At 29.0% G+C, this 26,469-nt stretch overlaps 9 protein-coding genes across 9 annotated transcripts, besides 4 other annotated features; 6 read left to right on the top strand and 3 right to left on the bottom strand.

Moving 5' to 3' along the window:
- On the bottom strand, positions 1 to 638 carry TVAGG3_0775240 (cyclin-dependent protein serine/threonine kinase activator protein; the record flags this gene model as incomplete). The annotated part of the gene is made up of 1 exon (XM_001320060.1): positions 387 to 635. One exon carries the CDS (start codon positions 633 to 635, stop codon positions 387 to 389), a length of 249 nt encoding a protein of 82 aa, XP_001320095.1.
- A 351-nt stretch (positions 639 to 989) lies between these two features.
- Positions 990 to 3,604, bottom strand: TVAGG3_0775230 (armadillo (ARM) repeat-containing protein family; the record flags this gene model as incomplete). Its single annotated transcript, XM_001320059.1, has 1 exon — positions 1,196 to 3,604. One exon carries the CDS (start codon positions 3,602 to 3,604, stop codon positions 1,196 to 1,198), a length of 2,409 nt encoding a protein of 802 aa, XP_001320094.1.
- Positions 3,605 to 4,052: 448 nt separating this feature from the next.
- On the top strand, positions 4,053 to 6,337 carry TVAGG3_0775220 (uncharacterized protein; the record flags this gene model as incomplete). The annotated part of the gene is made up of 1 exon (XM_001320058.1): positions 4,202 to 6,337. One exon carries the CDS (start codon positions 4,202 to 4,204, stop codon positions 6,335 to 6,337), a length of 2,136 nt encoding a protein of 711 aa, XP_001320093.1.
- A 623-nt stretch (positions 6,338 to 6,960) lies between these two features.
- Positions 6,961 to 7,099: a mobile genetic element.
- Positions 7,100 to 7,710: 611 nt separating this feature from the next.
- TVAGG3_0775200 (superantigen MAM family) lies at positions 7,711 to 8,274 on the top strand (the record flags this gene model as incomplete). Its single annotated transcript, XM_001320057.2, has 1 exon — positions 7,711 to 8,274. The coding sequence occupies one exon, from the start codon at positions 7,711 to 7,713 to the stop codon at positions 8,272 to 8,274; it is 564 nt and encodes a 187-aa protein (XP_001320092.1).
- Positions 8,275 to 14,880: 6,606 nt separating this feature from the next.
- On the bottom strand, positions 14,881 to 15,649 carry TVAGG3_0775190 (uncharacterized protein; the record flags this gene model as incomplete). The annotated part of the gene is made up of 1 exon (XM_001320056.2): positions 14,906 to 15,616. One exon carries the CDS (start codon positions 15,614 to 15,616, stop codon positions 14,906 to 14,908), a length of 711 nt encoding a protein of 236 aa, XP_001320091.1.
- A 351-nt stretch (positions 15,650 to 16,000) lies between these two features.
- Positions 16,001 to 17,281, top strand: TVAGG3_0775180 (armadillo (ARM) repeat-containing protein family; the record flags this gene model as incomplete). The annotated part of the gene is made up of 1 exon (XM_001320055.1): positions 16,001 to 17,281. One exon carries the CDS (start codon positions 16,001 to 16,003, stop codon positions 17,279 to 17,281), a length of 1,281 nt encoding a protein of 426 aa, XP_001320090.1.
- Positions 17,282 to 17,290: 9 nt separating this feature from the next.
- Positions 17,291 to 17,492: a mobile genetic element.
- Positions 17,493 to 17,998: 506 nt separating this feature from the next.
- TVAGG3_0775160 (ankyrin repeat and SOCS box-containing protein 4 family) lies at positions 17,999 to 19,504 on the top strand (the record flags this gene model as incomplete). Its single annotated transcript, XM_001320054.1, has 1 exon — positions 17,999 to 19,504. The coding sequence occupies one exon, from the start codon at positions 17,999 to 18,001 to the stop codon at positions 19,502 to 19,504; it is 1,506 nt and encodes a 501-aa protein (XP_001320089.1).
- Positions 19,505 to 19,624: 120 nt separating this feature from the next.
- Positions 19,625 to 19,681: a mobile genetic element.
- A 1,077-nt stretch (positions 19,682 to 20,758) lies between these two features.
- TVAGG3_0775140 (glycosyltransferase family) lies at positions 20,759 to 22,260 on the top strand (the record flags this gene model as incomplete). The annotated part of the gene is made up of 1 exon (XM_001320053.1): positions 21,138 to 22,199. The coding sequence occupies one exon, from the start codon at positions 21,138 to 21,140 to the stop codon at positions 22,197 to 22,199; it is 1,062 nt and encodes a 353-aa protein (XP_001320088.1).
- A 32-nt stretch (positions 22,261 to 22,292) lies between these two features.
- Positions 22,293 to 23,333: a mobile genetic element.
- Positions 23,334 to 25,879: 2,546 nt separating this feature from the next.
- TVAGG3_0775120 (spectrin binding) lies at positions 25,880 to 26,062 on the top strand (the record flags this gene model as incomplete). The annotated part of the gene is made up of 1 exon (XM_001320052.1): positions 25,880 to 26,062. The coding sequence occupies one exon, from the start codon at positions 25,880 to 25,882 to the stop codon at positions 26,060 to 26,062; it is 183 nt and encodes a 60-aa protein (XP_001320087.1).
- Positions 26,063 to 26,469: the final 407 nt, after the last annotated feature.

Here is a 26,469-nt window from a genome sequence, read left to right as displayed (position 1 = left end):
ATACTTATTATATATATATATATATGTTTTAGTGTTTCAATGCCTAATTGTGTAAGATCCAGAATTAGTGCTTTTCATGATAAATTAAATGATCATTGAATTTCGCCATAGCTAGTTGACCATGTTTTTAGGGTACAAATGATGTCATATTGCATTTATTTTCATAATTAAAAAATTATTTCGAAAATTTCAATTAATTAGCTGAGAATGTATATAACATAGACAAACATATTATGTAGAAGATTTATAAAACTCCAAAATGAAATTTTATTATTTCATATATCAAATGGCGATTTATGTATTACAAACATGTCAAGGTATTATAGTCATTGTATGATTGGAATTGTGTTATACTGATTCCTTGTGCATAGACTACATCCAAAATTTTAAAGGGCATCTTTCGGAACATTTCCATGGTGTTCTCTTCTAAATAAGAGAATATTTGGCTCTGGATTATGTCTGTGATAATGGATCCATCCTGGGCTCATTTGGATGCCAAGAGCTCTCCATTCTTCTTCGCTTAAAAGGTGGTCCTTCGGATCTTTCCTGCTGATTTCTTTTGGTAATGTAACATGCCTATACTCATAGACGTCATCATAATACTTTTCTGAGTATATAATCTCGTCAACACTCATTAATTTTAAACCGACGATGTCAGTTTTTGATAAATAGCCAGAAACTATGATATAAATATTTTCAAATATTTGGATGCAACAATTCAAAATTACAGGGAAAGTATTAAATTTGCCATAAAATTTTTGTGATTTGTGAAAAATGGCAAAAAAATCTTTCTTGACAAACTTGAGTGTCAATAAATCAGACCTGAGCAGTATTGGACTATTCAAACTGATTCCTGCATGTTGATGAAAGGATTCAGCTACCCAAAACCTTCAAAGCCAAAGAAAATAATGACTAGAAATTCATATCAAAAGGAAAAATTATTAATTGAAAAAATACTATGCTGGGGATCATTTTTGATTTTGCTCAATCATCACTATAATTTTTTAATAATGTCATTGTTTTTTGGGAGCCGTAATGAAAGATTTGAATCATTTTGATCTTAAAATTGTCACATTCTCAGATTTTAGTCGAATAACTATTCGCATGATTTTAGTCTAGATAGAATATGAAAAAAAAATTTTTTTCTATAATAAATAATTGTTTTATATACATAATAATATTATATAGAGAATGATTATTTCTGAGCAAATGATTGGAGAATAGATACCTTAAACTGACCGAATGCCTGAGTTTTCTGTTCATCAGGAGGAGGACATAACATGTGGAATCTTTCTTTTCTTTCTTCTGGAACTCTGTCCTCGAAATCCTTGTAAATATAGAAGAAAATAGTAGTGACATTTTCCATCAATCCGAATGTATTTGCAGCTTCATAAATATCAATCAATCCATTGACAGCTTCTACTTTTTGTTCTTCAGATGTATTTGTACCTGAGTACTTCACAATATTTATACATGCATCAATTCCAATATTCAACCACTGCGGCAAAGAAGAAGGAATATTATTTATATCAACGCATTGACACATAATTATAACAAATCTTGCGACATCAATTTTGCTTCTCGTTATATAATCAAAGTAATTATTTGTTTTGAGTCTGAATAACTCATTCGCGTGATTCTTTATCACGTCTCCATTGATGCTTGCAATTGAATAAATCAATGAATATAAACGTGACAAATTGTCACCTTTTACATCTTCATCTATGTATCTCATTACTGATTCAATGATTATATTAAGATTATTTTCATCAGTAATATTTGTTATAACATTATACAACAAAGTACAAATAGCGCTGAGGTTCTGGAAGTTATCAGCATTAGGAATTCTTTCAAGACATTTATTTATACTCAAATTTATCAAATCAGGGACATTTTCACCGAAAGATTCAATCAAACTTGCCATTATATACATTGCATCATCTTCTCTTTCGTTATTTAACAATGCATCAATCAATTGAACAAGTTCATTATAAATTGGTTCCACTGTTTGCCCGCATTTTATAATTAATTTATATAATATTTTGACGTAAGCACCATAATATTCAGAATCATTTTCCAAATTCAAAACTAAATTTAATACATCAGAAATGAATGATTGCGCAACTTCCAAAGGTACATTTGTTACCAAATTCGCTACATCAAACAAAATATTTTGTACTTTATCAGTATTTGTAGAACTCTGTGCTTGTTGCAACAACAAACATATAATTTGATTTGAAACATCAGGATCTCCATTCATACACATCGCATTCAAACACTGGCAGCCTCCATTTGATATCGGCTTTAAATCTGACATGTAATCTTCCAAAAATAATTGACAATCTTCGTTTGTTAGATTTACTTGTTTATTTACAATTCTATTTTGCATCAAACTCAATCCTTCTCTATGAATATAAGGATTTGGATCATTTAATAACAGAGAAGTGATAATACTTTGATCAATCTTTTGTTGTGAATCATTATCAGTCATATTAAAAGTATCAGTATACAAAGTAAAATTAATTAAACTTGCAACATATTTTTCTCCTGTTGATTCTTCATTTATATGTTCTAAAACATATTGTTCAAACAGTTCTTGTAGTAATTCACGTCTTTGCTGATATATTTCATATATTAAATTACGACATACTTGTATAGGATCATCCCATCTGTCATGATTGTTTTCGTCGTTTATTTCTTCATTTATTTCTTCCGAAAGTATTTGAAAAATAATTCCAAGGATTTCATTTAAATGATTATCATACATAAACTTGAAATACTCTTCCATGTACCTTCCTCTATACAGTTTGATGAAATAGGGAGACTTCTGGAGACATTGGAATGAATTTTCTGGAAATTCAGGATAATTCAAAATAATTGCAAAAGATGTTGAGAGTTTCGTTAAAAGATCGGAACATTCTTTGGGAAAATCTTCGGAATAATGCCAGCCAAGGTCTAATAGTGTTGAAACAAAATCTAAATTTGTATTTTCGTCAATTAAAAACGGTTCCCTGTAAATTTGACAAATGGACCTCAGAATTGATGAGATTGAGTCTTTCGTAAGAGTTTCGATCGATAAAATATTGATTAAAGTGCCGATAAGCTCTAATGTGTCAAATCCGTGCCATCTTTCTTTTGTTGACTGCCGAAACAGGTTGAGTATGAGTTCGTTCTCTTCTGGCTTCTTCTCCGGTGTGACTATTTGTAGTAATGTCGTTAAACTCGAAAGAATTATTTGATCATTGTAAGTATTTCGGATATAAAAGCAAAATACTTTGGCGGCTTCGCTGCTGACCTCTTTGGGATATGTAAGAAATGAACCAATCGCGTTTATCGTGTTCTGAATCACTTCTTCCGGAATATTTATTTTGGATTTGTAAGTAAATGTTGATTGGCCTGATTTGAGGGGTACAGTAAGAAATTTTATGCCGTTTATTCGAACTCGATCTTGAATTTGATCGTCATTGATTAAATTCAAAATATTTTCTATGAAATTTATAGGAGATTCTTCCATCATGCTGGTGAGCATCTGGTTGGCATACTCCTGTTCTTGTCCCACTATATTAGGATTTTGAAATACAGTAAAAGCTTCATTAAAATTCATCTTTCAAAAAAATAAAAAAAAATTTTAGTAAAGGCATGTTCACTTTTCTATGTAATCGTACGAACGTTTAATAATTTCGAATAATGATTTTTATGTGAAATCCGTATTCTAATTGTTATTGCCACAAAACATTTTGGTAATTTCACATCAAAAAAGTGACAAATTCCAACAAAATTTTTCCGGAAAATTTTTAGGAATAAAAAAAGTCTAATATTGTTTCTCTATTGTGTAGAGTAAAAATTGAATAAAATCGAAGAAATATAAACTTTTGATGGAATTTGATTCAACCAATTTGTTTACCAAATGATTTTAAGTGATCGGGTTAATGAATTAAGTATGTATATTCATATATTCGAATAAAAGTGCATAATTCCTGTTCTTGAATCCATTTGGAAAAATGATTTTGATCAAAACTACCATAACATGTGAAATAGTAAGTAATCCGTGAGAAAAAATCAAAATTGGAGTGTCATGCTTTGATTATGAATAATCTGATTTATAAAAATTTTTAGAGTCTTATCTTCAGAAATCAGAAAAGTTATAACTTATTTACTGTCATGCCAGGTTGTAGTATATCAAAGAATTCATTTTGGGTAAATGGTTGAAAATTATAGCTTTGGACAAAGTTACTTCCAAAACCTTAGAAACTTTTACCCAAAAGTAGCTGCAATCAAGTATGGTTCGCAATTTATGCTGCATTTTGAAGGCAAAACATATGATTGTGTTGTCGAAATTATTGGACCTTTCCTATTTACTATTTCAATTGATAGAAAATTTGCAAAAATGTTTTATATGCCACATTATATCGTAAGACTCGTTCCTCTGTCGCCTACAATTGAATTACTTCCATTTAATCCACATTTACACAATAAAATACTCATCACTTTCTTAAATGAAGTTCAAAAAACTGTTATGAGCAACATATTAAATAAATCAAGGGATTCTACGAAATTTTATCCAGACGAATCAATATCAACTAAATATCTACTTAATGGATCAGTAATAAGTCCAGATAATCTTACACCAGTACCAGCCATACTCCAACTAAGCATACAGCAGAACTTTGGAAAGCTTCTTTTAAATTATAAAAGTCAAAAAAAGATAAATGGGAAAACAGAGTTTAATATTGTCATAGATACATCAATAAATACTATTTGTGATGAAAGTTGGTTCCCTTCTACTCAATTTCCTTTTATATTTGGCATTCATGAAATTGAAGGCCAATCTGTCTTTTTTGTATGCGAAAACAACGATGACTTCTACACTTCATTCATATTTATTGATAATTTACTAAGAATTATGCACAAACCAATATTTTTGAACAAAATTGAACAAAATCGATTTGCAGATCCATTTCCAATACCTTCTATCCGCTGTATATGGCCCAATTCTACTGTTTTTGAGTCAAACATTAACGTTCCTACATCAAAATCTGAAAAATTTATTACAAAATTAAATTTCAAAGCAAATATTGAAGTTCCTGAAGTAGCAACGTCAAGAGTCAAATTAATTGATTATACAAAACCTATTAACAGAACAATTTTCTTTGCAAATTCCCTATTTCCGAAAATTCAACTTCCATTTCGACTAAATCTGCCACAAGATGTTCAAAAAGAAGACAGAAACAAGATAATATCAGATGAACTACAAAATGTTAAAGAACAGATCGATTTACCTTTAATTGATTTTGATTCTTTAATTCCTGAAGGATTAGTTGAAGATCAGATGAAATTACCTAACTATTGTTACAAATCAGGTGAAGAACTGTTGATGGATTATATTAGTTTTCCGAATATTGATGAAAGAATCATTGAAAAGTCTAATTCGTTAAATCTCCCAGAAAATATGGAAAACGATGGATTTCCAGAACAGAAAGTTCTTGCTTTTCTTGCTGAGAAAGTTTCAGAATTAGATTTTAGTGTTAAAACTAACGAAGAATTGTTAAATTGTATTTTCACAGTTTGTTATTGTATTTTGAGGGAATACGTCAGTGTTAATTCCATTTTTGATTTTGCAACACATATTTCAGAAATTGATCAACAATTTTTATATTGTATTCCATTTGATGTCAACGATCGTCTTAAAGTCTTTTATTCACGATTGATTGAGAAGAAACATCTTTCTAATTTCCTTTCTTTTTTGTCATCATCATCAGAATTTCTTAAAATTACATATCATCCATTTTCATTGTTGCATTCACCATCATTCATCTGCGAATTCATTCGAATCATCACAAACTTCGAAAAACACGTCTTTTCCATTCGATTTGATTTTAATGACTTCGAAGATATTTCAATTCCAAACAATTCTACAAATTCTATCTGGCAATTATACAAACGATTGGAAACAAAGATCTCATATAATAACTATGACATGCGTTTATTTTCAGAATATTTCCTTCTTTTGTCCGATTTTGTTGATGATGGTTTTATTTGTGGGAATTCAAGCGAAATGTTTGATTCGTTTTGTATTTTCCCACATCAAGATATTGTTGAAATTGACTCTAAATATACCGGTAAATATCGAATTGCGGAATATTTTGTCAAAACAACAGTTGAACATAAATCACATGAATATTTCTTAGAAATTGCATATAAATCAAGAGAAATTCGATGTTATCTCCCTAATTCATCAATGACAAATCTATTTTCTGTTCTTATTGTCTCACAAACATTACTTGGCATTTCAGAATTCGAAATTGACAACCTTGATAAATGCTTAGATTATTTATAATTTATTTTGTTATTTTTAATAAAGTTTTGTTATAATATTCTCTAATTTGGTTCATATCTAGCACAATTAGACATTTTATCCTTCTTTAGTAATTTGTCAAAAAATGTCCTCTGAACTATACCCTTTCTATTTAATATTTCACATACAAAGTGAAGAAATTACAAAGCGCAGTTTGAGTACGTTCTGAAACTCTGTTTGTCAGAAAATTTACACTTTTCCGACGTTTTGTCAGGGGTGTGAAGCGATCCAAAAATGTCGGAAAAGTGTAATTCTCAGATATATGATTATTTTTGCTTTTAATGCCGAACAGCATTTGAATCAAAAATAATCGTATGTATGAGAATATATATTTGTAAGCTTTCTGACACCATCAAAATTTTTAGCATTGTGTACTAAAATTTCCTCTCAAACAATGATTTTTTAAATACCACACAGTGTATTTAATAATAGTTTGTACTTAACACCACATTCCTATATGTTAATGGTTTCATATATGATATTATGCGAAATGGCTTATAATTCGTGTTTTTGGATATAGAATGATCCGCCATTACTTGTGGAAGTGAAATGGTAAAGTGTTTTTATTAATATTTCTTCCAATAAAGATTTTCCAAACCTTAAGAGTGCCCAGGCGACGATAGGTCAATTACTCAAAATTAACCTTAATCATGTTGCAATGTGTGGAATGGAAAGTTTCGAAAGATGAAATATATTAACTTTAAAAGTGCTTTTCTGGGGGTGACATATTGTCTCCAGCGCACCCTTAAAAGTTGATTTTGACATAAGAATTGTTTAAGAAACGGCGATAGGAAAAGTTTGGTCGGAATAATTTTTGCATCTAATTGATTAGTCAGTTACATCTAAACTATATTTAACTATCATTTCAAGATTATTCACATGAACAAACAATCCGAAATGTGAATCAAACAAAATCAATCATGCAATAATACATTATACAACTTCAAAGAAGTTTTTCAGAATATTATAGCTCTACCGAACCTAACAGTAAAACAGAGAATGAAACAATATCTGGAAATGGCAATTATTACATTCATGATGCAATATTTTCTTTCCATTACGAAAAAACAGCAATTTACCTTAATTCCAACAGCAAAGTATTACTCGAAACATGCACATTTTACAATAATAGTTCTACAGAAAATGGTGGATCATTCTTTATCCAAAAGTCTGAATGTGTCTTAGTTCATATTTGTTTATTACTTTCAAAAAGTACTAGTGAAGGATGTGGATATTACATTGAATCATATTATCATAGTAAAAATAAAAGTTATGCATTTGAATGTTCAGTTTCAGAATGTAGTGGAACTGACTCTTCTCTTGAACATGCTTGGGGAGATATCCAAGTAAGTAATATGAATACATCTAATCACAAAACTACTTATTATGCTGCATATATCATTACAGGTCCAACAGAAACAGGAATTATTAATTTCACAACAGCATCAAATTCATCATCTATAGGAGTTGGTTCACTATTCAATAATGATTGTAATATTACAAAATGTAATTATTTAAACAATGAATTTACAGGAAATTATTATTCAATAATTAATTGTTATGATCATTCAACTACATTTTTAAGTTGTTCATTCATAGGAAATAAAGGAAACTATTTATTTTATCCAAGACCAAATATTGTTGATAATTGTTACTTTAATGAAAACAATGTCACTCAAACTGTAAATGGTGATCCAATTAGATATGAATTAATTCAACCATTAGATTCATTTATATCTCATTATACAACAGATAAATGTTCTGCTACATATCCCTATCATAATTTAGAAAAAAATAAAAAAGATTCACGTAAAAAATTTAAAGGAGATGAATTAGATTTGAAAGACATCAAAATTATTATTAATAAAGTTTATAAAACTTCATTTGTTGAAGCAGTAAATTTCTCTACTTTAACATAATAAATTTAATTTTTCTGCCAATTTTCCCCCTGAACACCAGAACCATTTTTTTCAGTGAACCGTCGAACCAAATTTCCATATCAATTTAGGCTTCAAAGTTTCTAAAACTTTAGCCATGAATAAGATGTCAATCTCACAGACATTTCTTATCTTGTTCATACATGTTACTTTAATGAAAATACTGTAACTCAAACTGTAAGAAATAATCCAGTTAGTTATGATTCAATTCAACCATTAGATTCATTTATATCTCATTATACAACAGATAAATGTTCTGCTACATATCCCTATCATAATTTAGAAAAAATAAAAAAGATTCACGTAAAAAATTTAAAGAAGATGAATTAGATTTGAAAGACATCAAAATTATTATTAATAAAGTTTATAAAACTTCATTTGTTGAAGCAGTAAATTTCTCTACTTTAACATAATAAATTTAATTTTTCTGCCAATTTTCCCCCTGAACACCAGAACCATTTTTTTCAGTGAACCGTCGAACCAAATTTCCATATCAATTTAGGCTTCAAAGTTTCTAAAACTTTAGCCATGAATAAGATGTCAATCTCACAGACATTTCTTATCTTGTTCATACATGTTACTTTAATGAAAATACTGTAACTCAAACTGTAAGAAATAATCCAGTTAGTTATGATTCAATTCAACCATTAGATTCATTTATATCTCATTATACAACAGATAAATGTTCTGCTACATATCCCTATCATAATTTAGAAAAAAATAAAAAAGATTCACGTAAAAAATTTAAAGAAGATGAATTAGATTTGAAAGACATCAAAATTATTATTAATAAAGTTTATAAAACTTCATTTGTTGAAGCAGTAAATTTCTCTACTTTAACATAATAAATTTAATTTTTCTGCCAATTTTCCCCCTGAACACCAGAACCATTTTTTTCAGTGAACCGTCGAACCAAATTTCCATATCAATTTAGGCTTCAAAGTTTCTAAAACTTTAGCCATGAATAAGATGTCAATCTCACAGACATTTCTTATCTTGTTCATACATGTTACTTTAATGAAAATACTGTAACTCAAACTGTAAGAAATAATCCAGTTAGTTATGATTCAATTCAACCATTAGATTCATTTATATCTCATTATACAACAGATAAATGTTCTGCTACATATCCCTATCATAATTTAGAAAAAAATAAAAAAAATAAAAAAGATTCACGTAAAAAAATTTAAAGGAGATGAATTAGATTTGAAAGACATCAAAATTATTATTAACAAAGTTTATAAAACTTCATTTGTTGAAGCTCCAGATTTCTCTAGTTTAGCAGAATAAATAGTGATGATTGTTGAAAAATTTCTATTTCTGAATTACTTTTCAAACAATAATATATGTATAAGATAAAATAAGGCTGAATTAAAAGTGGAAATTTGAGTGAACTTTGATCGTCTTTTTTACTTTTTTTCTCAATCTTGAATAAAACATTAATTCAAAGTCGGACCTAAATCCAATGACGCTCAACGCTGTTTCAGCTTTTTTGTTATGCCATTGAGTAATGTTTCCTCAGATAATGACAAAAAATATTACTTTTAACAAAGGTAGTCTCACGAAAATACGTTATTTTCCCGATGCCTTGGAAGCAGCTTTGCAGGTTACCCGTAAGGTAACCAGTAGAAGTTTCTGAGCAAGGATGAAGAAGATTAAAGAGCCTTTTTATTGCAAACGCTATATTTGTAAGTGTCTTTGTAGAACTTCTCATAAATTCAAAGATTTCCAAAAACGAATTTTTCGATTTTGATATAATAAATGATATTTAAACAAATTATAGATGTGTTTGCAATTAAAAAAATCCGAGTTAACTACAATATCTTCAATTTTTGTCGTTCACTTTTTCATGTCATACTGATAGCAAGAATACTCACCCAATTTGGTTACACTTCATGATAGTTTGAAGTAAAAAAATGCCACAGTTTTTTTTATTTGATATCGTTATCTAAATTTTGTACAGAAATGAAATAAATTATAATATGAAACGTGTGTTATTATGCTTGTTGGGAAACAATCCAATACTTATGTCTGAATGAAATGATTATTTCTACGAGATTTTGCATATTCAGCTAATAATGCTATCAAAATCAAATAACAATAAAAAGTTATTTTGTACATAATGTAACTTAATCTTTAATACTATATAGAACTTCGAAATACGACTAAAAGGTGCGAGTTACGCGGTTAAATACCTTTTTTTCGATCGAAACTTGAAAGTGAGGATAACTCAATGGGTAGGGGTATGGGTTCGACTTTTTCTATTGGGCAACTATTTTTTTCTTTTCATTGTTTCAGCATTTTTTTATGCGATTATGCATAATTATTTGATTTCCTATATATTCAATAATAAATTTGTTCCGAACTCTTAACAAATAAATAAATTTTTAGAATATTTAAATTTATAGCTCCCTACATTAATATAAAGTGTTCGAATAGTTCATATATAGTTTCTTTAAAATAATTTGTTTCATTTTAAATTGGTTTGGCACAATGCTTGACATAACATGCACAAAGCTATGCCATTTTAAAATATGTATATCAATCAAGCCGATTAAGTCCATCCTAAACGAAAATCATCGATACTCATGAATTTATGATAGTCGTTCTTGATATAATTGCGCGTTTTAAAAAATGCTTACTTTTGAACACAGAACTTATCTATCCATATTTATCAATGAAAGTTTATAAGATGCATTAATGACAAAACCTTACTTTATCAATTATAATCTTATCGTAAATTTCAAACTACAATACTGTGGGGCAAATATTAAATAACCACTATGTTGCGGATTTTATGTAAGTCTGCAAACTGTAAAATGTAATTAAACACAAATAAAAAAAAATGTAAATTTTAATCGAGAAATTTAGCAATCTTGAAAGCCTTGATCGGCATCTTTTACAAGATGTCAGTAATGCATATTCAATAACTATGAAAATCTAGCCAAGCATGGATTTTTTTCGAAAAAAAATTGTATTAAATTTCATTTTTCATTCTTTATACAAGTTTTAACCTTTGGTGCAATTATATCCTATCGCAAATGCATTATTGACGTTATTACTTGGATACTTCTTCATAACGCTAAATCTTCAAATTAGTTATGTGTTTGTTACTAATAGAAGTTGGAAAGGTATTAAAAAAGGAAATGTTAATAAATATACATGTTTAATTAAAAAACAAACAAGAATAAATTAAATAATTTTATTTCTTAGGAAAGTCTAAGTTTTGTAATAGATAAATTGCTTTTTGTGTCTCTTCTTCATCAATTTCTGGATGTTGATTCTCAGGTGGCGGACTAATTAAAACATCATGGGCAATATCAAACCATTGTTTTAGTTCGTTGGCAGAAGGAAAATGATCTTCTTGTATTGGCGTTATTAATGATTGAAAATCATCAGTTGATTCTGCATTTTGGGAATTTTCCAAATTTTCATTTGGAAAATTTGAATTTTGAGATATTGTTTAAGCACTCAGATCTCATTTTTAAAATATCTGCACCAAATTCTTACATCTGATAATTTTCATGTGTAACCAATGTTTCCCAATCCATTTGCCATACCCTACTAATCGCAAATTCATTCCCTTTAATTTTGTATTAAATTTAAATTCCAATCTTAATTTCTACATTATTTATGCTAACCCTTTAAATTTTGTTCTTATTTATTCACCCTCAGATACAAATTTATTTAGAATGTATTCCTCTGAGGTCTATATTTGTATTCGAAAATAAAATCTTTAAAACTCTCTAAGTTATCATTTTCTCTTCAGATATCTAATATTTTTCTAATGACATAACTACTTTGGACGCATATCCAAATTCCAAAAAAAATATGGAAAAAATAAAAATGAAATTGAAAAATACAATTTTTGATATGTAAAAAGAGATTTTGAAAAAAATTGGGAAAAAGAGTATCTAATAAAATTGTTTGAGATCTATGTAGACATAGTTTTTACATTAAAAAATCAATAATATTGAAATTGATCTGAATATATCTTTTTTTTTAAGTTTGAATGCATTAATCTCAAAGCATTTGATAAAATACTGGTTTTATTTCAAAATTCTAAATAATTTGTAATTAGATCTTTATGATGTAATTTAATTTTAAACAAGTACAGATAAAGAGAATCATAATAAAGGTGATCTATATTGCTTAAGTAAAATTGAGTATAATAGATCGATCTTAGCAACAAGATCTGAGGAAGTAGATTTGAGAGTCGAGAGTTTAGATCTTAGCAACAAGATCTGAGGAAATAGATTTGAGAGTCGAGAGTTTAGATCTTAGCAACAAGATCTGAGGAAGTAGATTTGAGAGTCGAGAGTTTAGATCTTAGCAACAAGATCTGAGGAAGTAGATTTGAGAGTCGAGAGTTTGGATCTTAGCAACAAGATCTGAGGAAGTAGATTTGAGAGTCGAGAGTTTAGATCTTAGCAACAAGATCTGAGGAAGTAGATCTTAGCAACAATATCTGAGGAAGTAGATTTGAGAGTCGAGAGTTTGGATCTTAGCAACAAGATCTGAGGAAGTAGATTTGAGAGTCGAGAGTTTGGATCTTAGCAACTAGATCTGAGAGTTTTATCATTTCCGGCATATTGGGCCGAAAAGGAGTGATCCGCGTAAGTATGAAAAAAAGTGAATTTTGTTGTATGGTGTTTTTTTATTATATCCGTTTCTCTCACAATTTTCAATAAATATTATTGTTCAAACGGAAATATAAATAAACAATTCAAAAATAAAAATGTAAATGTAAATTGAAAATGTATTATAAACATGCTAAAAAGCGTATATTTTAAACTTAAAGGAAAAATGAAATTCGTAAAAATGAGCATGATGTTTGATAAGGGAGTTTTTATTTTTTTTTCAAAAAAATTAAGGAACTTAAATTGAGATTATCAGGCTATGTAGTGGTATTTTTACGATCTGACTGCAGAAATCGAATCAGCGAGACCCGAAGATTCATATTCCGCCGGAAAAATAGGGTTTCGAGGCGTAGATAGGGATAAAAAGATGCTTTAAGAAGATCTCAGTAGAAATATGGTTTATAAGAGGATATAGGTCAGGATATAAGATTATGAAAATTGAAGAAGTGAATTATCAAGATGTATTTTATGAGTAAACTATATTGTTTTAAGCTATCTAAATCTGTTTTGATATAAATTAAAGCGTATACTTATGCAAAATGCGAAATTTAAATTAATACTTTTTTTTTGCTATTTGGACACAAAGCTAACAATCCATCCAATAAATGACGTATACCTAGCGAGATGAAGCATTTTAACATGAAAGACAAGAAAATCTGATTACTTGTGTTGAAAGTTTCTGTATTTCGTCTTCTTCCAAACACAGCGTTCAGATGCAGAAGAAAATGCAGCCGTAATGACGCAAAAAGACACTAAAATAAATTGGAGAATTTCTGTAAAGTTTTTACTGAGCTTTGTTATTGAACCCGAATTTGTTGCTGAGTGACAGGATATTAAATCTACGACATTCATGAGTAATTGTTATCAATTTGTCAATAAATTATGTTGAAGATGGTTTAAATGTCTTCGAAGGCATGAAATTAGATCCTAAATCTGTTTGAGTTAATAAAAGAGAACAAATGTTGAAAGAGTTGTCATATTGCCTACAAAATTTTCAAACATTTGCATTGAGACAATGTGAAAAAATGATGTCCAAAATACCTTTACTAAAATATTTTTAATTTGAATCATAACAAGGAAAAACAATAATGGCAGAATAAGAAAAAAAAACAAAGATGTTATGATTTGAACAGTTGCCTTTTAGATTCAAAAAGAGCATAGTGTTCCCAATCACTACACTACCTTCCTTTCTGATAAAAGGCTGAATAATTAGTATTTAATGAATTCTCCAACTTGGGGATTTGCGGCTTTTCCAAAATCTGTTATGATAGTTCTATATAGCAATTGATATATAATATGTTTTTTATAATCAAATAATTTTTTAGTCCAGATAAATTTTTTAAAATTTCAAAGTCTTTCCATTCTACTAACGCTCTTCACATCCATATTCTTTACCATATATGTAATATAACGCCTTATTTTAATTCCCATGTTTACGATTTATTTGTCGAAAAACTGTCTTGCCCATTAACATCTCGCGAAAATTTTCGACTTTTTGAATGGCCGTTTTCAAGATCTCAAAAACTGTGGGATATTTTTTACAAAGCTAATCGACATTTATTTACCACATATATGTACTATACAATGCACCTGGTTTCATCGAATTTTTACCGTCAGTTTTCTCGTGAGACTACCTTTCTTTTAACTTTAAAAAATAATCCTTCTCAATTTTTTTTTCAATTGTATTCCTCCTTTGAATACATATATATGATATGCATACGAATACAATTTTTTGAGTAATTCCAAGCCTACATTTAGAAAGGTCATAAAGTTTGCATAGGTTTTACAGCAAATTTAATATATCGAAAATAATTACTGTCTTCAAATAAGTTATTTAGTAATAATTAGAAGATATTGCACTGTCCGTTGTTTGTGAAGCTTATACAAGATCTCTTATTAGATAATCTTTACCTGTAGCTCATTGAGATATCATCTGTAAAAATATTTTTTTAAATAGAAAAAGTTTTTTTATTTTAACTATCAATTGGTTCAGCACGAAGAGTTTGAAGTCGAGTCTTTAACTTGATAACAGACTGATCTTCTGGATTTGGAATTGATTCACCGAGTTGGTGTATCTCATTTCCGATTTGTGTTAATGTTGAAGAATTCTGAGAACAATTCGAAGCGAAATTGCTAATAGACTGTAATAATTGTTGGAATAAACGGATTTTATATTCTTTGACTTCAATCACTATTTTACTTTCTGATTCTTCATAATTTGCTGTATCTATTTGTTTCTGGCGTGTGGCAGTTTCAAATGCTTCTTCTGCCTTTCGTAAATCCGGTGAGCCTGATCCTTTGGCTCTAGCAGCTGTTAATCTCTGTTCAGCCTTATCAGTGACGGATTTGCTCTTTTCGAAGTTGGATTTTATTTTCTCGTGATTCTTCTTTTTGGCAACAATGTCGTCGTATGTGGGTTTGAGTTTCGAAATATCGTCATATAATTTGTTTTGTGCTGAGAAATCAGATTCATTGCATTGTTTAACTAATCCATACTTTTCATTTATCTTGAATAGGATATCATTTATCTGTTCTGGCTGTTTTCTAACGAATTCGGTAAAACAATCTTCAGTTGATCGAATAAAATATTCTTGCTTCTTTTTGTTATTCTTTATAGCTTCTTCTAAATTGGCACTCGCTTCTCTCCATTCAGGAAAAGATAAGAATTGGTTGAAAATCGACATTTCTAAATGTAAATTTCACAATTTCAATCGAACAAATCAATAACTTTCAGAAATAATATATACTATAAGTCCAAAATATTTTAGCTATTATATTATTTTCAATGGGATCTGAAATTATCCGTCAAAAAATGAGAAATCTGATATTCTTATGTTATGATATGTGATCTAATCATCAGATTTTTCAAAAAAAATCTCGAAAAATTTTATAAATTTTTATCATAAAATAAACTAATCATCAAATGACAAATATAAATCACGTGTTTTCGGTTACAACGAGTTGAATTTTTTTGGTTGTAAATTATCTCGCATGATCTGATTATTCAGGGTAACTCCATAATATCATTCATGAATCATGAATCATGAAAATCATTAAATTGATCATTTATGGATTTACAAGATTATAAAGAATCGCACTTTGAACAAGATAAAGAGTGCGAAAGCTACCTTGAGAATTTACTTCACCAACTTGAAAATTCACCTAATCAACAAGAATCGTATTCAATTTTGCAAGAAATTTCAAAAATTAATGAATCAGAATTTAAAAATACTATGGGAACAGACTATTTTGATAATATTGCTCAGTTCCTTTCAGATACTGACTCCGAAATTCGTACATTATCTCTCATAATAATCGAAAAAATACTTACATTTCATGAAACCTCTAGAACTCAGAATTTTTTCCATTTCCTTCTTGACCATGTTGTAGAAATACTTGAAACAGAGCTGAAATGCAATAATTATCAATTTGTTATTTCAACTTTTAGAATTTTTTCTTTATATGTGAGTACATGCTGGCCATCTCAGAAAGAAAATGAATATCTTTTCATGTTCATAATACATCTTGACATTGAATTGTTGTACAATGAACTTAAACCAATATATAATGAAATTCTTGGCTTACTTTGCGAAATATTTGATCATGATTACTTGAAATCAAGAAACAAAGATGCTATAAACTTCATTATCCAACTAATTTTGAGAGAAAACAATGAAAAATCGCAAATTCTTTTTAAAGCAGTTTGTTTGATCTTACAATACAATTTGAGTGAAAGAAACAACAAAACTATGAAAGAATTATTAAAAATAGTATACTCAAAATATGAAGATCATGTAAGAAAACCAAAAATTTTATTAATCATAGCAGATAACAGCAAAAATGAAATTTTCAAAGAGAATAATATAAGATATATCAAAGAAACACTTATTTCCACAAGCCCTGATGTAGATCATGCTAAAATCTTCGAAATTTTATCAATAATTTTGTCACATCACCCTGTTAGGTTCGAAAACATATTCCTTGGTGAATACGATTTAATAAATAAGCTTCTTTTGTTTGAAGAATCCAGTTTTCACGTGAAATGTCATGCAATCATTCTTCTGTCTGATATAATGGCCAATTTCCCTTCATTGTTTGTTAGTGATATTGCCCAGTTCGATAGGATCATTCAGTTTGCCTCTGACATGCTTGAAACTCGCAATAAATTGGTGATGTTTCATATTTTCAAAGGATTTATTGCATTTCTGCAGGAAAGTGAAAAATTGGATGATTCTTTCAAAGGAATAATGAACGAAAATTTATGTGACATCCTTGAAGAATTAGATACTCTGAATGAAGAATTGTCTGAACTACGCGATACTGTTTGTTCTTATCTTGAAAGCGACTGAATAAAAAAAACTATCTGACATTCTCTCAATTTTTTTTACATTCTAGTTTTTTATCCAATTTTTCTAATGTAAAAAGTCATTAACTTTGTTCGGGAAGAAGTTATTTTAAATCACTACTTAGTACCTTATATTAATGCTATACTTTTTTGCAATCACAATAAAAATATATTGATATTATTGGAGCATGTCTGAAAGTGGTTAGTGCACCCTTTAAAAAAATAGATTTTTTTACAATGAATACTGTTAACATTGTAATTCATAAGTATCTGAGATAAAACCACCTATGTAATTTGATAATATATTCTTCATATCATTTGGCAGCACTTTGTCACTCGAAATTAAGGTCGACAAAAAAAGTGCGGAAATTAAAAACCACTTATTGAGAACACTTGTAAACTTTCTGACTCAAAAATTTTTAGGCTTTCAAAGTCTTTGACATTGTGTGTTTCTGTGCCAGAAAGTACTCAATTTTTTAAACATGACATAGAGAAATTGGCATAAAAATTTTTTTAAATTATAAGCATCCTGATGAAGCCCTATTGCTCCAGATTTTTCTATTGTTATTACGTCATTTCTCATCAATAGACTTAATCATAATTCATAAATTATAATGTGGACACTGTTTTCCGCATGCATAACATAGGATTTTTTTCTTCTAATAAATTTAAGTAGTATTTTTATAGTGAAACCAAAATACGTTCATTATAAAAATTACTAATGTCCCACCAAGACGTTCATCCAAACAAATACTGCAAATTGCGAAGTACTTATAAGTACTATATAGATATATATAATGCGTTGTATCAGTCGAGAAAGGAAAAAGAAGAATTAAACTCGATTTACAGAATGATCAAAACAGAATTGATTGATTCAAATAAATATCCTCCCGAAAATATGATAAAAGACATTTTAAATTTCATTCCGTTTAATAATCGCTATGCAAAGTCATATTTATATCTTGCCAAACTCATATTTGATGAATATCATGTCAAAGAGGTTGATTGTATCATATTTATTTCAAACATCCTGTTTTTTAAAGAATATGGAATTAAATTAGACAAATCTGATAACTTCGAAAAAGATGATTTTAATTATCTCGATATTCATACAGAGAATACAATATACAGAGCGATTATGAATAACGACAAAGAAAGATTCATCATATTCACGGAAAGAGATGGATTTGATAAAGATCAAACACTTAAATGCTATTTATATCCAAATTCTTTCAAAGGATATTCACTGCTTGAAATATGTTGTTACCATGGAGCAGTTGATTGTTTCAAGTTATTAAGAACGAAATTTAACTCAGAAATAACTCAAAGATGTCTCGAGGTTTCATTTTTAGGTGGAAATCCAGAGATCATGAGTGAATGCTTGAAATATCAAAAACCAAATAAAACATGCATGGAATATGCAATTATTTCACGCAACATTGATTTTGTTACTTTCTTGATGAATGAATACAATATAGAGATCGATTTAAAATATTGTGCACTTTTCAAAAATCTTGAATCTTTTTTAGTTTATTTCAATCAAACTAATGATTTTGGCAAGTGCCTTGTTTATTCACCGATGTTTAATATTCCATCCCTTATCGAATACTTCCTTTCACATGGTGCAAACATCAATAAAACAAATAAAGATGGAGAAACAGCACTTCATATTGCAGCACGGTATAATTGTAAAGAAATTGCCGAAGTTCTCATTTCACATGGTGCAAACATCAATGAAACAAATAAAGATGGAGAAACAGCACTTCATATTGCAGCACGGTATAATTGTAAAGAAATTGCCGAAGTTCTCATTTCACATGGTGCAAACATCAATGAAACAAATAAAGATGGAGAAACAGCACTTCATATTGCAGCACGGTATAATTGTAAAGAAATTGCCGAAGTTCTCATTTCACATGGTGCAAACATCAATGAAACAAATAAAGATGGAGAAACAGCACTTCATATTGCAGCACGGTATAATTGTAAAGAAATTGCCGAAGTTCTCATTTCACATGGTGCAAACATCAATGAAACAAATAAAGATGGAGAAACAGCACTTCATATTGCAGCACGGTATAATTGTAAAGAAATTGCCGAAGTTCTCATTTCACATGGTGCAAACATCAATGAAACAAATAAAGATGGAGAAACAGCACTTCATATTGCAGCACTGTTTGATAATGCAGAAATTGCCGAAGTTCTCATTTCACATGGTGCGAAATAATGTTCTGACATAAGATACTATTCTTATTCTGGTATATTCGAAGATGAATTTCATTAGAATAAAAAAGAGAAAATAAAATAGTTATGACTTCTTTCCAACCAAACGTTTCTTCACTTCGAAGAGTATGTGACAAAAGTGCATACTCTTAAATTAACCTTAAATGTTGATTTTTCGATAGAGTAGGTGCCAAAAGTGCTTACTCTTAAACAACCGTCGGATTTCCGGGTGAAATCGTGACACACTTTCGTCTTTCGTAGGCAGTGGTGGTTGTTACAAAAGGTAACTTCGAATGTAGCGTGAAATCTGCAAAAAAAATTCTGAAATTTGAATGGAGAACACAAAAATTGAATAGTTTACGTCAATAAAAAAGAGAAAAATGAAGCCAATGTGTCTCGAGCCTAGGACTTAAAGCAGCAATCCCACTGTTTATCACATTACACTACATGCATCTCTCACCTCAGTCAATGAGATCAACTCTATGATAACTTTTTTCCCATTATATTCTTGTGGAAAAGTGACAAATAGCAACTTTGACCCTCTCTCAAGATGAATTTCATTAGAATAAAAAAGAGAAAATAAAATAGTTATGACTTCTTTCCAACCAAACGTTTCTTCACTTCGAACTTGAAAAGTTTCTTAAAAATACAACTTGAGTTCTATTAAATGTTCATATGTAGGGCATTATTACCTCATAGTATGAAGTCCGGAATAGTTGTTTTTGTTCAATCATGAGTTGAATATTCTAAAATTCTATCACAAATACTTGCTTAGACTGCATTCTAAGCAAACAATCGGTATGTAAAGCATATTACCTAGTTTATTTTGTAATCTAGATGCCTCTTGCTGCGAAATAATTTTGATTCAAAAAATATGAGCTAATAAATATAGATAGGTATAGTTTATAAAAATATAGTCAGGAAAGAAATTATTGATTCGAACAATAATAATCAACAAATCTGTTTTGTCATTCGATATATGAGTGCTGAGTAATAATATGAATACTTGTTGACTTCTCAAATTTTAATAATGAAAAGCGGAGTTGAACGCTTGTCAATATAATGAGTACATCTTTACAATGTCAATGCCCAAATAACAAGGTATATGTTAAAAGATCTAAAGATTGGTGAAATAATTTCATGTTTTAACAATAAATTCTGCAATATACTCTATCATAGCTAGATTACATGTTGAGGTGTATGTTTGGAGGCTTGGATAAATGGTTTTTTGAGTTGTCCTGCAGTTTTGAATAATGAATGCAGATGGGTCAAAATCATCAGAACCCTTATGTACAATGAGTTTTTTTCAGATGTTATCTTTCCTCATCATAGTGATTATACTATCGGTTGGATATTATATAGATATTTATCCAACAACGAAATTTTATATTTATCAACACAAAGTAGAGCACAATTTATTTCTTCCAATGACAGAAATCATTCATAACTATACTATAAACAAATATTGTCATCAAAACAAGATACTATTATCAAATATTACTGATTTTAATGATATTATTCGATATGACCCAGCGTCACTTGTATATCAGCACTCTATATTGCAACATTACATCTTTTGTGATGTTAGCCGCCAAGGAGTTTGTACTTTTGGAGGATTTTTTCATCAGCCATGCAAAATGTACTGGGATTTCGACATGTACTTGAATGTTTCCCATACCCTTGAGCGCTACGATAAGGCTGTTGTTGGATTTTGCTACCATCCTCAGTTTGGACACGTTCTTCAAGATATGATTGGCGCCATTATCGCTGTTCCTACAGAAATCATCAAAGATGCTCATATCTTTGTCAGATCTGAGGAAAATCAGATCAAACAATTCATGAAAATTTTAGGATTCGAACCAGAAAGAGTTCATGCGTTAAAAGAAGAATGGATCTTCGTAAGAGACTTATACGTATCTGTTACAGCGTACGGAGTATCAGGATTACAAGTTTCTTTTAAAGAAATGCATGATATAATTTATAGAAACAATAATTTGACAAATATCAAGCCAACGGTCCATATTTTCATTAACAAAAATAATATGAACTGGGGCTACGTTAAAAATATGGATGAACTCTTCAATCTTTCGAAAAAAATTTATCCACAATATGAATGGATCCAAATTTCGCCAAATTTTGTGTTCAACGTTTCAGAAACCATGAAACTATTCGCAAGGACCAAGATTTTTGTCAGTGCGACTGGTTCTTGTTCATTTAATATGATTTTCCTTCATCCCAACTGCGGAGTACTGCTTATTGACTCCACAATATGCAATTGCCCGTGCATAGCGATCGCCCACACTCTGGATATTTGGTTTTATTACTGTGCTTCGCCAAATATCAAAAGAGATGGTCGTAGAGGCGGAGATTTAGATAAAAACGTGTTTAATAAGACATTGTATATGGTACTAACTGCAGCGTATAAAGGAGAATGGCCAAAAGAGAAAGAAAATTCGATATCTTTTATTAATTTTAATATGAACAAAGTAAAGAAGCGAATTTTCAGTGGAGAATATGAAAATTGCACAACAGTCATTGAATATGCCCTGAAGTTCTCGAAATACTCAATTGATGGCATTTTTCCGAAACTTCAAGATTATTTCGGAAATTCTCCTTATTTTGTTGACTTAATTCCACCTTCTCGATATGTTATGTACGGAAGAGTCCATACACGCAACAAAGAAACGAAAAGAAAATAAGATTAAAATTAATGATATATTTATAAGGTAGATTTCAAATATATAAATATCAAAGAAAATGACAAACTTTTTTCTTAATTTTTTTATTTTAAGGGTGCGCCCGGGAGGATCATGTAAACTTCAGAATTTAGAACCTTATTTTTAAGCAATAACTTGGTACCTAAATAGGTAGGAAAACTCTAAAAATATCAAAAAATACAACTTGGCTCCATAATAATCCTGTCATGGTGGCTGTTTGTATCACCTAGTATTTTCCTCTTGAATCTCTTTTTCTGTCGAAATTAAATTCAAATCTCAGAAGTAGAAGTGAATAATCGACTTATTACTGCTATTATACGAATAAATAAATTCATTATATTATTTTTATTTACATAATATCTGTTTGAAGTCCATAATTCTATAAATTTTTCTTCAAAAACATTACAATCTTGATAGTTTTGATACTGTTTAATAGGTTTTTGGCACCTTATTTAGTATTTACTACGTATAGAGTCGATCTGAACTTAATTTTCGGAAATTTAAAATATTTATTATAAGTAAAATCTGATTTGAAATTTATGTTTAACTACTCATATCTTGCATTATCCTGAGTAGCTTTTGTAAAAATTCATCAAAAAAGATTTTAACGTGCTTTAATTTTTATTTTTTAAAATAATGCATATTATTATATAACTAGCATATTTACAAATTTTAGTGCTTTCACAAATTTAATCCTCCTCCTCTCAAATAAACGTACATCCGGGTGGCCTGTTTTTTGCAAAAAAATAAAATTTCATTTTTTATGCTTAAAAAGTCAGAATTTTTATTTGCTTCTGGGATATATGATGGCTATATCAGATGCCCATTCTTTTTGATACTCAACATTAAACATAAAACTTAGCCGTTAAGGCTCTTCTGAAAATATTTTTTTTTCCGAAAAATTTTCGAAAAAAATCAAAAAATTTAAAAATCCCCGAATCTGCAGGGATTTTAAAAAATTCTTTTTAGTAAAACTTAAGGATATTGTATCAGATATATTGGTATGGACAAATTCAATTTTAATCCAATATTCATCGAGATATTAAGTTAACGAAGCTTTCAAAATTGAGAGGGTAATCCTCCTCCTCTCAAATAAACGTACATGCGGGTGCACCCTTAATTTTTATAGAATAAATGTATATTATGTGTTTTTGATAAAAAAATGTAAATATATTTCGTAAAGGAAGTTTCCTTATACACTTGGTTTTTTGTCATAATCTTGAATAGTTCAATATTTCCTTACTTCAGACAGTTTAGATAAGGACTTCTACGAGATAGTATGTTGCCTATATGTGCTAGAATATGCAGATTTGTTATAATAGCATGTAATCCAATTCAACGAGATATTTATTCAATCTTAAATAAATTCATTGTTTTTTATTTGGTTATCATTTCAATGTTTATGTTGAAAAATCATCAGATATTCTTTAAAAAAATACCATAATCCTTTAGTTGGAGTTCATTGTGATGACTTAAATCAACCAACTACATTATATCTAAATACAGACAAATGATTATGTTTTCCAAATCTTAAATTTCTTGAAACATGAAATATGTTTTATGCAAGCATCCATAATCAATGCTCTAATATATTCATGTTATTGCATAATGAAAAAATCATTTAGAATTTATCAAAGGCCATTATTGCGTTAGCATTAATTATTGTTCATAATAAATAAATTAAAATAATCAATGATATTCTTCAATTCAACGAATAAATATCTTCTTTTACACTTGATCTTATCGTTGTTGCGACACTTCATTCTTTGGTTTTTCACTTTAATCTGTAAATTATTTTCCCTAAAGATGATTCGAAATGATATTACTCGAATAGTTGATAATTTATTTGATGGCATCGTATTTTTCGTTTTAAATATTATAGGTTAGGTGAACTAGAAGGGTAGTACTGAATTCAAATACATAGTTTATCATAATCTCATCTTGTTGCCAGAGCTTTGAGTTGTTTTAATGCTGTTCTTTAGCATTCTAGCATAATGTACCCAAAGATAAGCCATTGTTCGAAAAAAAATCATGTTTACTATTTTTAAGTAGAGATATTTAATGCCCCAACAAATGAAGTTTTATAAGATCCCTTGGCAATAATTTTGATGCCTTTCAAATCAATTTCATCTACTTTATATGTTTTAAGTGAATTTTTTTTATTAAATATTAAATAATAAAAATATGTCGCATGACAATTATATGTTGAATAATGAGATATATGAAAATCGAATGGTTCAATTGATTTAAAATATAGTTGATTTACCAGCTACAGTATGATTGACATTGTTTTTGCTAAAGTAATAATTATCAATAGTTTGTTCTGAGCTAAATAAATAACTTCCTTTATTTCCGATAAATGAACAACTTGTAAATGTATTTGATCCAGCACACGAAATTACTGAGCCCTCATTTTCTGCGACTTCATTTTTTAAATAATTACATCTTTTAATATTACAATCCCAATTGTACATTCCAACACCTTTTGTAGTTGATGTATTTGATGCTGTTGTGAATTTCATTATTCCTGTTGTAGTAGGAGTGTTAATGGCATATCCAGCATAATAAGTAATTTTGTGATGTATTCATATTACTTACTTGGATATCTCCATTCTCATGATAAAGAGAACCAAGGTTTCCGCTGCATTCTGAAACTGAACATTCAAATGCATAACTTTTGTAGTTTGGAACTGAATAAATGTAATATGCACATCCATCACTATTACTTTTTGAAAGTAACAAACAAATATGCACTAAGACACAGTTAGATTTGTAGATATAGAATGATCCATCATTTCCTGTGGAGCTGTTATTGTAAAATGTGCATGTTTCGAGCAATACTTTGCTTCTTGAATCAAGATAAACTGCTGTATTTTCGTGATGGAAAGAAAATATTGCATTATGAATGTAATAATTGCCACTTCCTGATATAGTTTCGTTCTCATATTTATCATTAATAGGCTCAACAGAGCCGTAATATTTTGAAAAACTTCGTTGAAGTTGGATAAAGCGCTGCTGGGTGATTGATCTTGTTTAATATTTATTTCTGGGTATCGGTTCATGTGAGATATCTTGAAAGTATAGTTAAGTATTGTTTAGAAGTTGTTGAGAAGTTAAATTTGACTCTTTTATTGAATTTTTATAACTATTCAATAAAAGGACTGGTTGAATATAAGTGCATTTATCAAATAAAAAAAACTTCTTTAAAACTTTTTCAATAATTCACAAAATTTTTGAATAATATTCAAAATAATAATGCATAATTTTATTGAACAAATGCATAAAGAATGACATTATATCTGCACATTTTTCTGATTCCATCAGAAAAGTGGAAATATAATGATAATATATTGGTCGATCAGCCCTACATTGTGCAACAAATTTAAAAAAAAGTTTGCAGCATTTCTTATATTATCTGATTAAACCATACTCGAAGAAGATCTATCCATGGATATAGTATTCTTTATATGGTTCAAATATAGATAATTGACTTAATCAAATTGTTATAAGTCCTTTAGAACTTTTTAGAAGGTGTTTCTTGAAATTAAATTGTCTGTAGATTATCAACATGAGTTTCAGCATAAATTATGTTAGAAGTTTTGATAATTTCAAAAATAAATTCGAAATAATGACAAGATAAGAATTTTTACCTAGAAAATGGAATGACACCATTAATTCTTGCTGTTCGTGAAAGTTCTCAGTGGGGTTGTGATTATTTGTTAGAAATCGGTGCAGATCCAACAATTAAAGATAACAGAGGCAATGATTACTATTATTATATAAATAGAATCCAACAATTTGCTGAAGAGGAAGAAGATTTTTACGATGAAATATCTTCTGGTTAATATATTTAACTTTTTAATTTGTTTTGTTGCTTTAAACTATATTTGTTGTTGTATAAATCCATTTCCTTAAAAATCATCTCCAATTAAATGAATTAAATGAAATCCTCTCACTTTTCTTGCGCGTTTAGGTCATATAAACTAAATTCATGATAAAACTCTTAATATTTTTGTATGGAACTCGTTTTTCTGATTATTTTGTTGTTTCAAACAAAAACTATTACGATATAATGATTTTCATTATTTGTATTTCAGATAATTGCGATATAATTTTAATAAGAGAGACAATGTCAAAGAGATCTGATTAATGCTGTTTGATTACCAATGTTGATGTCTTATATAATAAATTGTGCGCAATTTTGATTCCATTCAACATTTGGACTCCATTTTAAAAGCTTGACTACTTGAAA

Source organism: Trichomonas vaginalis, chromosome III, assembly GCF_026262505.1.
Source record: "Trichomonas vaginalis G3 chromosome III, whole genome shotgun sequence".
Lineage (NCBI taxonomy): Eukaryota > Parabasalia > Trichomonadida > Trichomonadidae > Trichomonas > Trichomonas vaginalis.
The sequence above is the reverse complement of the archived record's forward strand: the minus strand, read 5'-3'. Positions and strand labels throughout refer to the sequence as shown.